Source organism: Otolemur garnettii, unplaced genomic scaffold (assembly GCF_000181295.1).
Source record: "Otolemur garnettii isolate 467f Iridium unplaced genomic scaffold, OtoGar3 scaffold00022, whole genome shotgun sequence".
Taxonomy (NCBI): domain Eukaryota; kingdom Metazoa; phylum Chordata; class Mammalia; order Primates; family Galagidae; genus Otolemur; species Otolemur garnettii.
The window spans coordinates 15,369,284-15,382,337 of record NW_003852417.1 but is presented as its reverse complement, the minus strand read 5'-3'; the positions used below and the strand labels follow the sequence as shown (position 1 = coordinate 15,382,337).

Sequence of the window (13,054 nt, the reverse complement as noted above, 5' to 3'; positions counted from 1 at the left end):
AGGTTGTTGTGAGCTGTGATGCCATGGCACTCTACCCAGGGGGATAGCTTGAGGCTCCGTCTCAAAAAAAAAAAAAATCTTATCCCAGATGGTAGAGCATTTTCAGTGACAATAAGTAAATAAAAATGAAATTAGTAAATAATTGTGATATGCTTGTTACAAATCTTAATATTTTTATTTATGTAATTCAGATAAAAAAGATGTTAGCAAATAAATAAGATAGAAATTTGGCTCTAACACAAGACTACCTGTGCATGTAGACAAAATCCTGCACTCATTGTAAAGAATTGTTTGGGAAGAGATTTTACTATGAGGTCATTTTAGGGTGATAACATACAGCAATGACAGGCCTAAGAAGGATGGTGTGTTCCGTGTGTTCCGCCTAGACCCTTTGTATCATCTAACTCTATAATTCAGAAAAGGAATTTTACCAACTTTGCCCTATGACATCTATGGAACAAAATATTCCAAGATAATTTATGGGATTGTAATATTCTGGGGGGGGGGGTTCAAGTCCTAATTAAAAAAAATCTATATTGGCTGCTATGCCAGTAACAACATACCAGATAAAAAGGTTTTTTTAAAGGAAAGTAAATCTACAAATGTTGTGTTAGAATTGGCTAGAGAATCCCAATTGCCACCTGTTGAGTATCTGTCAGTCTTTTCATTCCAGGGCTCTTTATTACACTTTTGGCCATTTAAGAGGTACAATAAATAGTGTCTCTCTTTGCCCAAGTTCTGAACAAACCTGGAAATAAAGCAAAGGAGCAAGACAGATAAGACTAGAACACCACCTAATTATTGATAGAGCTGTTATTTGACATCTTTAAATGATATGGCTACACCTATACAACATTGGATGCATGAGCAAAGTAGCATCCAGGTGTCCCATGATCATTGTAATCTCCAGAAAGCAAGGGCTAGAAAGGTTCTAAGGTGTGCATGTCTAGGTCTTTGCCTTGAGCTCATCAGTTCGTGAAAGGATGGAAAGAAGCTGGGACTGTGAAGGGTCCGTCACGTGAAAAAAGCATTAGAAATAAAGCAGGTCTTCCTTGTGAAGTATGTCTAATGCCTTCCTCTGATGTGGTCTGTCCATGTCTCTGCTTAGAGTATCTTCCTTGTACCTGATTCTTTTCTGTTCAAAGTACAGTAGACCCTCCATAGTTGACCACCTCCTTAAGTTGACGTAATTTTCATAGGCTGTACATGCATCACATGTACATATCAGTCCTAGTTCCTTGTGATGACTGCCTCTGTATGTTGACCAATTTGTTACAGTCCCTTGGGTGGTCAACTTACAGAGGTTCTACTGTATTATATTAACCTCCACCCCATACTTCTGCAGACATTCCAGAGGAGAATGAGCTATCCCTCCTGATGGGTGCAGTGGCAGAATTATATCTTTATTATTGTCATCACTGATATTGTTGCTGTTTAAATTGTAAATGAATGTGGAATATGTCATACTGGGGAGTTGGTAGAACTACTCTTTCTCTGTGGAATGTGATCAGTTGAGCTGTTATTTTATTTAGCCATAGTCCATTTCAAAATAGGAAGCTTTTGTTTGGGATTTGAAAAGTATCTTCTATCTCTTAAATACCTTTCTCCTTAACAGTTACCATTTAAGATTACTATGAGCCAAGCTCAGTGCTGTACAATTTTTATGTATTATTTTCTTTAATCTATCTTTACAACAACCCCATGATTGAGTTGTTATTCCCATTGTGCAGTTGTGGGGAACTGAGGCTCAGTAGTTACCCGAGGTGGTATGATGGCAAAATGGTAATATTCATATTCATGTCCATCTCACTCTAAAGCAGCAGTTCTCAACCTGTGGGTTGCGACCTACAGGAACTGTATTAAAGGGTCATAGGAAGGTTGAGAACCACTGCTCTAAAGCCTACTATACTAACATGTTTCTTTGTCTTCTGGTTTCCCTACACAGTACTTGTATATAAAATTGAATTTGGTATTAAAATATGCATTATTAGTGATGCTCATTGTTATAAACACAGAAGAAATACAAATATAAAACTTTATTGATAGGCTTAAAAAATTCTGAATAAATAAAGACATTTTACATTTATGAATGAACCAGCTTGATACTTTGCCTCTTCTCTCCTATTTCGTGTATTCAGTTCTTTCTGGGTTTCTTTTCTTATTTTTTCTTTTTGAGACAGAGTGAGACTGTGCCAGTGCAGTGACTTCATGATAGTTCACTACAACCTCAAATTCCTGAGCTCAACTGTTCCTCCTGCTCAGCCTCCCAGGTAGTGAGGACTACAGATGTGCACAATTGACACCTGGCTAATTTTTCTATTTTTAGTGGAGATAGGATATTGCTCTTCCTCAGGCTGATCTCAAACTCCTGAGTGCAAGCAAGCCTCTCATCTTGACCTCTGACAGTGCTAGGATTACAGATGTGAGTCACTTTACCTGGCCATCTTCTCAGCCTTCTTTAAATGAAACTTGGCAAGATAATTGACTGATTCACCTGGAAAAGAAAATGTATAAGATTAGGCAAGACTCAAAAAACTTTGGAGGAGTGAGGAGACCAGCCCTGTCTGACATCAAAACATGGATACAAAAATTATAGTATTTAAAATAATGTGTTATTGATCAGAAACAGAAAGATGGAACAAGGGAACTGAATAGATACTTTAGAAAATGGTCTAATATTATAGCAATTTAGGATAAGATAAAGTTGACATTTAACTTAAGTGGGAAAGGTATAGGCTTTCAATAAACAATTCTTTTGATTACCTGAAAGGGGTACAGGGAAAGCTCTTTATGTATGAAAATAAATTCTAGATACAATAAGAGGATAGATTGGGCATGGTGGCTTATGCCTGTAATCGTAGCACTTAGGAAGGCCAAGATGGGAGGATCCCTTAAGTTCAGGAGTTTGAGACCAGCTTGAGCAATAGCGAGACCCCGTAGAAAATTAGCCAGGCATGTGCCTGTAATCCCAGCTATACAGGAGTCTGAGACAAGAGGACCTCTTGAGCCCAAGCATTTGAAGTTGCAATTAGCTATGATGATACCACTGATCTCTGCCCATGGTGAAAGAATGAGACTCTGTCTTAAAAAAAAAAAATGGGGAGGCACCTGTGGCTCAGTGAGTGGGGCGCTGGCCCCATATACCGAGGGTGGTGGGTTCAAGCCCAGCCCTGGCCAAACTGCAACAAAAAATAGCTGGGCGTTGTGGCAGGCGCCTGTAGTCCCAGCTACTTGGGAGGCTGAGGCAGAAGAATCACCTAAGCCCAGGAGTTGGAGGTTGCTGGAGTGACTCCACTGCACTCTACCGAGGGCGAAAAAGTGAGACTCTGTCTCTACAAAAAAAAAAAAAATGGATTAAATACCTTTCAGAAGATATGAAATTATAAAACTCCTAGAAAAAAACATAGGCAAAATCTCCTTGAGATTGATCCTGGAAATGATATTTTGTATATCATACTAAAAGCTCAGGAAACAAGATAAAAATGAGTGGGCCTGCATCAAACTAAAAAGCTTCTGCACAACAAAAGGAATAGTCAACAAAATAAAAAGGCGATCTGCAGAATGGAAGAAAATGTTTGTGAATTGTATGTCTGATAAAGAACTTAGTCATAACTCAATACCAAAAAAAAAACCCAAGTTCCCCATTACCAAAATGGGCAAACAACCTGAATAGACATTTCTAAAAAGAAGACATAAAAATGCCCAACAGATACTTGAAAGGTGTTTGACATTGCTCATCAGGGAAATACAAATCAAAATCACATGGAAATGGCACATCACAGCAGTTAGGATGACTAGCACCAGAGAGATAAGGCGTAAGTGTTGATGAGGATGCTGAGACAAGGGAACCCTTACTTACACTGTTGGAAGGAATGTGAACTGTGTAGCTAGTATGAGAGTATGGAGGTTTTTTAAAAGATTAAAACAACTATCATTTGATCCAGCAGTCTCACTTCTGGGTATATATTCAAAAGGAATAAAAACACTGTATTAAAGAGATAGCTGCATTCTCTTATGCTAAATGAAATAATTCAAATTCAGAAAGATAATACTGCATGATGTCCTTTACATGTAGAATCTAAAAAAGTCAAACACCTATAAAGAAACAAGAGTAGAAGAGTGGGAGTAGGGAGCTGTCACAGTGTATTAGACTTATGCTTAGAACATGAGTAAGTTGGCTCTGCGCCTATAGCTCAACCGGCTAAGGCGCCAGCCACGGACACCTAAGGTGGCGAGTTCGAATCCCCAGCCCAGACCCGCCAAACAACAATGACGGCTGCAACCAGAAAAAATAGCCGGGCGTTGTGGTGGGCGCCTGTGGTCCCAGCTACTTGGGAGGCAGAGGCAGGAGACTCGCTTGGGCCCAGGAGTTGGAGGTTGCTGTGAGCTGTAATGCCACGGCACTCTACCCAGGGCGACAGCTTGAGGCTCTGTCTCAAAAAAAAAAAAAAAGAACATGAGTAAGTTTTGGAGACCTGGCGTACAGCATGGTGACTGTACATGGTGACTGTATGTTAATTATCATATACTTGAAATTTGCTAAGAGAGTAGACTTTAGATCAGTGGTTCTCAACCGTCCTAATGCCGCAACCCTTTAATACAGTTCCTATGGGTCGTGACCCATAGGTTGAGAACTGCTGCTTTAGATGTTCATACTATGAAAAGATAAGGTAACTGCAAAGTGATAGATACTTAATTTGCTTGACTGGAGTAGTCATTTCCCTATAAATATGTATATGAAAACGGAATATCATATGCCTTAAGATTAAATTAAAAGTGGTATGCCTATTTTTTTTACAGAGCATATCTTTTATTTCCTAGCCTTGTATTTTCATATGTATATTAAAATGTATGTATAAGGATATTTATTGTAGCATTTCTAGGTAATGATAGAAAATTAGAAACAATCTAAATCCCAGTCAGGGAATGGCTACCTACATTATGGAGTAGTCATATGTAGTTGAAAAGAATGAGCTAGATTTACATATCCTGATTGATAAAATATATTGTTAAATTTGGGATGGCACCCATAGCACAATAAGTAGGGCGCTGGCCACATAACACCCAGATTGGCAAGTTCGAACCCAGCCCAAGCCAGCTAAACAGCAAGACAACTGCGACAAAAAAAAGAGCCAGGTGTTGTGGTGGGCGCCTATAGTCCTAGCTACTTAGGAGGCTGAGGTGGGACAATCACCTAAGCCCAAGAGTTTGAAGTTGCTGTGAGCTGTGATGCTGCAGCACTCTACCAAGGGTGACATAGTGAAACTCTATCTAAATAAATAATTAACTAATTAAAACAAGTTACAGAGCAATGTAAGCAATATGATCCGATTATTAAACTTCATGGAAGTAAAAATTAAATATGCAGATGTCCAAATACAGATGCCTGAAAGGGGGTTAAGATGAAGGAAGGCTTTTTAACTTTTGAATCTGTATCCTTCATTTTATTTAAATTTTGTACTTGAGTTCTATACTTTAAACAATATCATAAAGTTCAAAATATATATTTAGTAATATTCCTACTTTAATTCATTATAAGCTGCATTATATATTTCTATCTGGTTTCTTCATCTCTGCATGAATATGTAAAAAATATATAATGAAGCCTTTTGTTCTTACTTCCTAAAGCAGTGTTACTGAGTAGTTAGTGATAATTGTTTCCTCTTTTCTGTATTTCCCTATTCTTGGGAACATTAAGAATAAATAGAAAGGCTCGGCGCCTGTAGCTCAGCCGGCTAAGGCGCCAGCCACGTACACCTAAGGTGGCGAGTTCGAATCCCCAGCCCGGACCCGCCAAACAACAATGACGGCTGCAACCAAAAAATAGCCGGATGTTGTGGCGGGCGCCTGTGGTCCCAGCTACTTGGGAGGCTGAGGCAGGAGACTCGCTTGAGCCCAGGAGTTGGAGGTTGCTGTGAGCTGTAATGCCACGGCACTCTACCCAGGGGGACAGCTTGAGGCTCTGTCAAAAAAAAAAAAGAATAAATAGAAAGTTACTTCTATTTCTATCTTCTATAATGATTTCCTATGGGTCAGATTCTGCTGATGCTTTACATCCGTCACCTCATTTACTGAGGTAAGTGGTATGATGCCCCTATATAGAGGAAGAACCTGAGCATTGGTTGGGGAAGAGACCTACCACAGTGGAACTTCACTTCAGGTCTTTGTCCTTTTGAATATATATCCTGTGCTTGTAACTATTTCCTCTGAGGCTTTTCGCAAGGTATCATCTAGGAAGAGGAAGTAACCACTGAGTTCTCTCTCTTCTTCATGTCCACATTACATGTATACATCCTTTGTCTTTCTCAAGTTACACTGATTTGATCAGACACTGGTAATGACATAGAACTTCTACCAAATGTAAATTGCATTGTGTTTCTTTTCAGATTCAGGGATCAGTTTACTTCATAAAAAGTCATTAGAAAAGGAAGAATTATGCCAAAGACTAAAAGAACAATTAGATGCTCTAGAAAAAGAAACTGCATCAAAGCTATCAGAAATGGATTCTTTTAATAATCAACTAAAGGTATTAATCCTTGAATATGTTCATTTTTAATGTGTATGCCTTCTTACCTTCTTTATTTTGATTTAATAGAATGAATAACTAAAGGTATTATTGTTATATGTATTACATTTCCATAATTTGTTTTATAGTTTCAACTATATCACAATTTCAGGATTATTTTTAATATTGGTTATAAATATAAACATTGTGTCATGTAACTAAATATATCATATACATCACAGTTTCTAGTTTTTTTTTGGCTGGGGCTGGGTTTGAACCCGCCACCTCCAGTATATGGGGCCGGTGCCCTAGTCCTTGAGCCACAGGCGCCGCTCAGTTTCTAGTTTAGATGACTGTGCCATTTTTATTGGCATCTATACATTTCAAGAATGATAGTGCCTTTATCAAGTATTACAGAACCAACTCAGCCAACATTATCTAAGTCAATATTCTAAAATTGGAAATAAGGAAAATTTAAAATAGTTTGGGTGATATAGGCTCTTTTAACACACTGAGTTCTTCTTTTGGTTTTTTGTTACAATGTATTTAATTAACCTTTATGAACTAATGTAATACTCGTAATCAGTGAAATCCAAAGCATTATCTGGCACTATAAACTTTGCATGAAAATAAGTTCATCATTCATTGTTGCAGTGGCAGGGTAGGTGTCAGAAACCTACTCTGTGTGCCTATCATTTTGTGCGCTTTAGCTGTGTACTGAAGCCAAGCCTATGAAAAAAGATAATAAAAGTTGCAGACAGACTAATAGCATATAATTCAAGTTTGTGAATAGTTATTTGTAACTTTGTTAATCCGAACATAAAGTTTTCAGAGCATAAGGTGTTTTCTGTAAGAAATAAAGCTTTTCTTTAAGAAAGCTATCTCTTGATAGAGCTTTTATCTTATTAACTTAGAATAACATTAACATCAACTATAGTATAAACAGCATGATAAAAAAAAAAGGACACCATGGTGCCTTCAGGTAAAAGAGAAATTTAAGGTGAATAATGTTAAGGATGCACTTCATGTAGTATATATTCTGTAGGAAAAAATTTTAGGCCGGGCGTGGTGGCTCACGCCTGTAATCCTAGCACTCTGGGAGGCCAAGGCGGGTGGATTGCTTGAGCTCAGAAGTTTGAGACCAGCCTGAGCAAGAGTGGGATCCCGTCTTTAAAAATAGAAAAACTAGCCAGGCTTTGTGGCGGCTGCCTGTAGTCATAGCTACAAGGGAGGGTGAGGCAAGAGGATTGCTTAAGCCCAAGAATTTGAGGTTTCTGTGTACTATGATGCCTCAGCACTCTAGCCAGGGTGACTGAGTGAGTCAAAAAAAAACAGCTTTTTTTTCTTTTTTTTATAAAGAAAACCAAATTGTTTTTTATTGATGATTAGATAAGCCAGCCAAGTTATCTTCCCTATATTATTTCTTTCAAAATCTGTACATAGTTTAATTGGCTTTTTATCTGCCTTATCTTACAGTGTGGGAATTTGGATGACTCAGTTCTTCAGTGCCTTTTGTCTCTGCTAAGCTGTCTCAACAACCTCTTCCTCTTACTTAAGGTTATTTTCTAATACCTAGCTTCTTTTTTTGGTTACTTTAATGTTTTCCTTTTTTTTTTTTTAATACTATTCTTTGTTTGAAATAACATATATAATATAGACCTTTTTTTCTTCCTCCTTGCTGGAATATTCTTCTGCTGTCTAACTGCCTGTTTGAGTCAAATGCGAGAAATTAGTAAGATTGCTCATGGTAATGTTTCTCACAAGGAGCCAACACACTTACAAATATTACCTGTTTCCTGTAACAACATCCCCATGAGTGGGTTAACTGATGGGATGATTACTAATTCAGTTTAAAGGAAAACTAAGTGAATACGAGATTAAATCACCCAAGTCACTGGGAATCATTATTAAAATAAAACATACTTTTTGAAATCTAGGGCAAAGTCATGTCTCACACACACACACACACACACACACCAGGCTGCTTCCTAATACTGCTATAAGAAAAATGATTTTGAGAACCAATAATGTGGCTTGGCGCCTGTAGCTCAAGCGGCTAAGGTGCCAGCCACATACACCTACCTGAGCTGGTGGGTTTGAATCCAGCTCGGGCCTGCCAAACAATGACAACTACAACCAAAAAATAGCCGGGCATTGTGGTGGGTGCCTGTAGTCCCAGCTACTTGGGAGGCTGAGGTAAGAGAATCACTTAAGCCCAGGAGTTGGAGGTTGCTATGAGCTGTAATGGCGCAGCACTCTACCCAGGGCAATAGCTAGAGGCTCTGTCTCAAAAAAAAAAAGAAAAGAACTGTAATGCAGGGGCAACTTTAGTTAGGTCCAATTACCAGGCTTCCTATTTAGACATGCTTGCACTTCAGATAAAAATGTTTAAATTACATATATAAATAAGTAGTTTCTTTTGCCATGTATAGAACACAGCATTTAAAATACTCAATAAATTCCTATTTTAGTGTGGTTTAAAGACAGGTGCTTTCTATTTATCACTTGCTAACCCTAGTAGATTGTTACTACACATTCTGCTAGGTACTGAAATGGATGGCAGTAGGGCAGTTGCATATGTATTCCACACTGGAGACTGGAACATAAGTGCCTCAGCTGTTACCTAATTAAAGGCAGAGCAAATTCGAGGTGATAGCCGCAGGAGTCCCTTGTAGCTTTATGGTTGTGCATGAATGGCCAGATTATCTGGTGTTAGAACTTTCGCTACAGATTGCCTAGAACCTCAAACCTAAATTTCCTCCCCTCTTTCGTGAGGTTCAGTGATTTGTGGACTGTTCTCACTCACATCGTCTGATTCTTTCAGTTAGCATTTGATTCTCCACAGGCCAGCAGATTTTTCTTGTCCTTGTTTTACTTTCTTCCTTTTGCTTCCTGCCTTCTAGGCTTTCACTGCTTATTAATACTTTAATCAGAGGCAATTTAGGAAACTAAAGACTTATGAAATCTTTACTGTCACAGTGGTTGAGAGACTGACTCTATGGTCACAGAAAGCAAGAAAAGAGGCCCTCTGTAGTCATCATTATAAAATGATAGCAGAGTGGTCAATTAACAGAGTACTAAAAACTGTTTATTAAATTTGTTAATAAGGAGACCTTGGAAGACCTTGCTAAAAGTGTGATTTTGGTTGAGTGATAAAAAGCTGGTTGCAGTGGATCAGGAATGAGTGGGAGTTCAGGAGGAGTTAAGTAATATGAACAGCTCTTAGAAGCACAGTGAAAAGAGAGCATGAAATCAAAGAAACAACTAATTTTTGGTTTAAGAAAGACTTGAAGGAGACAGTAAAGAGAAATGAAAGGAGGGGGAAGAAACAGATTGAGATTGAGTTATGGAGTTGAGTCCTTGGGGAAGCAAATTAAGATGGAATGGGAAAAAAATAGATAAAAAGTTTACTTCCAGTGTAACATATTGGGAAAAAATGGATGTGAATGCAGTTAATTTGTTGGTGGAAAGTTGGAAGTTGATAGCTTCAAGACTTAAAATCAGGCTCAGTGTCTGTGGCTCAAGCGGCTAAGGTGCCAGCCATATACACCTGAGGTGGCAGGTTCAAATCCAGTCCGGGCCCACCAAATGACAGTGATGGCTGCAACCAAAAAATAGCCAGGCATTGTGGCAGGCGCCTGTAGTCCCAGCTACTTGGGAGGCAGAGACAGGAGAATCGCTTGAGCCCAGGAATTGGAGGTTGCTGTGAGCTGTGATTCCATGGCACTCTACCGAGGGTGACAGCTTGAGGCTCTGTCTCAAAAGAAAAAAAAGTCTTAAAATCAGAAGTAAATTGGACAGTCCTAAGAAATTCCCAAGTAGTTGAGGACATGACAACTTGATGGGGCCCCGAAGAAGAGGGGTACCGGTGTAAGAAGTCTTATTAATTTTTGAGATGGAAAAATTAGCGATTTCTGGTCTAATGGCTCAATGAGGCAAGGTTTATGGCTAGCAGTAAGGAGACTATAAGGAAGATTAGGAAGTTTCGGGAGATGTATGCATGAAATACATAACTCATTGTGGGGTAGCAGGAGTGTAAACTCAGTAGAAGAAAATAATAGGTTTGCTGAGCAATGTTGAATATTGTTTGAAATTGGAGGTCATGAATTTAAATTGAAAATAGTTTGCCTGATGTATGATTTTTCTCTACCAGCGTTCATCTGCTTAGGAGTAAACACAGAGAATGCTGATAAAATAGGTTCATGGGTTCATACAGGTTTGGAGTTTCAAAAAACATAGGCAGAGAGAGAGGGACAAGAGTTACAGATCTTGACACAAGAATTATGATAAAGATGAACTTTGAAATATGAACTAGACATGAAGGGATGTAAAGAGAAGAAGGGGTGCTGATAAAGAGAATGGTGGATTCAACAGAATGGTCTCAGTGGGGTCAAAAACCTAATGGCATGGATGTACCAGGTGGCTAAATAGCTCACAGAGTAAGAACTTAGGTTTGAGTGATGGGATATTTGATCAATGGTGGTTCTGTTTCTGATGATGGTGAGATACATAATAATAGGGTATTATATAATAGGAATGATGAAGCTGGGTACAGTGATGCACACCTGTAGTCGCAGCTACTTGGGAGATTCAGGCGAGAGTTTGAGTCCAGCCTGGGCAAAATAACAAGACCCCATTTCATTAAAAAAAGAAGAAGAAGAAGAAGAAGAAGAAAAGGGGAAAAAATAATGGAAGCGATGCATTAAGAGGAGAAAAAGGTCATTGATGAGGAGACTAACCTTAGAGTTGAGTACTGATTAGGTCATCTGTCAGGATGTCAAAGACTTAGAGAATAGTGAAGATGAAAGAATGAGAATCAGTGACCAGTTTTCATTCAGAGAAGATATGTAGATATATGGAAATTTTCTGATCACAAACAGAGTAGAGAGATTTGAGGAAAGAATAAATGAAGGATGGAGTCAGCTCAGGGGATAAACAGCATTTTTTCAATGTAAACAGCAATTGTAACAATTGAACTGACACAGAATAGCAAGAAAGGCTAGGGCTGTTAGTAGGTGAGATGGAATTTGGTCCTGATGGTCTTGGAGAAAGACACTTATATCCCATCCTTTGGGACTGCAGAGCATCTAGGGTGATTGTTCCAGTAGGCTACTTATAGTTATAAGTATAATATTTAAAATTATTTATCTCAGGAAGTTACTTTTTATAGGAGCCTATAATAAGCACATACAGAATCAGTAATAATTTTTACTCTTTGGTCATGTAACACTAAAACAAATAGCAAAGCCCATGGGTTCAAAGGTGTGATGCTTAACAGGCCATTATTCCATTCAGAAAATTTACAAGTGATATTCTGTCTTTAGCAGTGAATTGCAGTGAAGAAGTACTGGCCTAGGAATCAAAAAAGTGAGTTTTAGTCCTATTCGTGCCACCTGCTAGTTGTGTTAACTATTGTCATTTACCCTCCAAATGTTGCTTTCTTCATTTATAAAATGAAGCTATCTTCTTTGCAGAATTTTATGATGATTGAGATAGCATATATACTTAAGTACTTTGTAAACTCGTAGGTGCTGTACAAATATTTTTATTATCATTAGGTAAGGGGTTATTCAGAATCTCCAGAATACCATTAGTGTGTTGGAAAGTCACCACTGTTGATTGAAGATAAAGACTGGGGAAAGTAGAATCTGTCTGAAGCAGAATTGTGGCTTCCTCCAGGGGGTTAGTTCTTATTTTGTGCTCTCAAGGGTTTGGGGTAACCTGTGTTAGTGATATCCCTCCAGGTCACAAGGTGAGATTTTTATTTAGTTAACAATAAGGCTAACTAATTTGGGGATGAGGAATCCAAAACTAGTGCTTTGGATTGAAAGTCAAAACTAGAATGATCTATGTACTCAATGTTAGAGAAAACATTACCCAAAGCCATATTAAAGAAGCGTTACCCTCCTTTCTTAGAGAATTTCAGGTCCACTGTTCAACATCTTTTCTCCAAGGAGTGTTGGAAGTGTGGGCCTATCCTAGATTGCTTCTGGGAGATAGGGCATATGAATTCTGGTTTTTAAAGCAGGAGCCTCTTAACCATTTTTTACTTAGATTTGATGAAGTGTCTGGACCTTTTTTCAAAATAGTGTTTTAAATGCATAAAATGAAATACATAGGATTATTTTTTTTAAATCGATTATCAGAGTCATGAAATATATTAAAAAACAAATTTACGATACAGTAATATATACGTCTATCTTAATGAATTAAATAATAAGGTCTAGTGTCAGATACAATAATACTATCATTTTGAAGTCAAAGGGTATGTGATGTGTATATGTCAGGTTATCTACAATGTAATAAATATCTGTGATTTCTGTTGGTAAAAATGTCACAAGTGTGGCTAAATGACTGTGGTTTGTTGCCTGTACTCAGAATTGAAAGGAATGCTGTATTTTAGGTAGACGTTAGTAAAAGTAGGCTCGGCGCCTGTGGCTCAAGTGGCTAAGGCGCCGGCCACATACACCTAAGGTGGCGGGTTTGAATCCAGCCCGGGCCCGCCAAACAACAATGATGGCTGCAACCAAAAAAAAATAGCCGGGCGTT

At 38.3% G+C, this 13,054-nt stretch overlaps 1 protein-coding gene across 1 annotated transcript in view; it reads left to right on the top strand.

Moving 5' to 3' along the window:
- Positions 1 to 13,054, top strand: part of ITSN2 (intersectin 2) — a 120,208-nt gene that overhangs the window by 21,805 nt on the left and 85,349 nt on the right. The window contains exon 13 of the mRNA XM_023511816.1: positions 6,383 to 6,526. Coding sequence (XP_023367584.1) covers positions 6,383 to 6,526 — 144 coding nt within the window. The remainder of the gene's footprint in view (positions 1 to 6,382; positions 6,527 to 13,054) is intronic.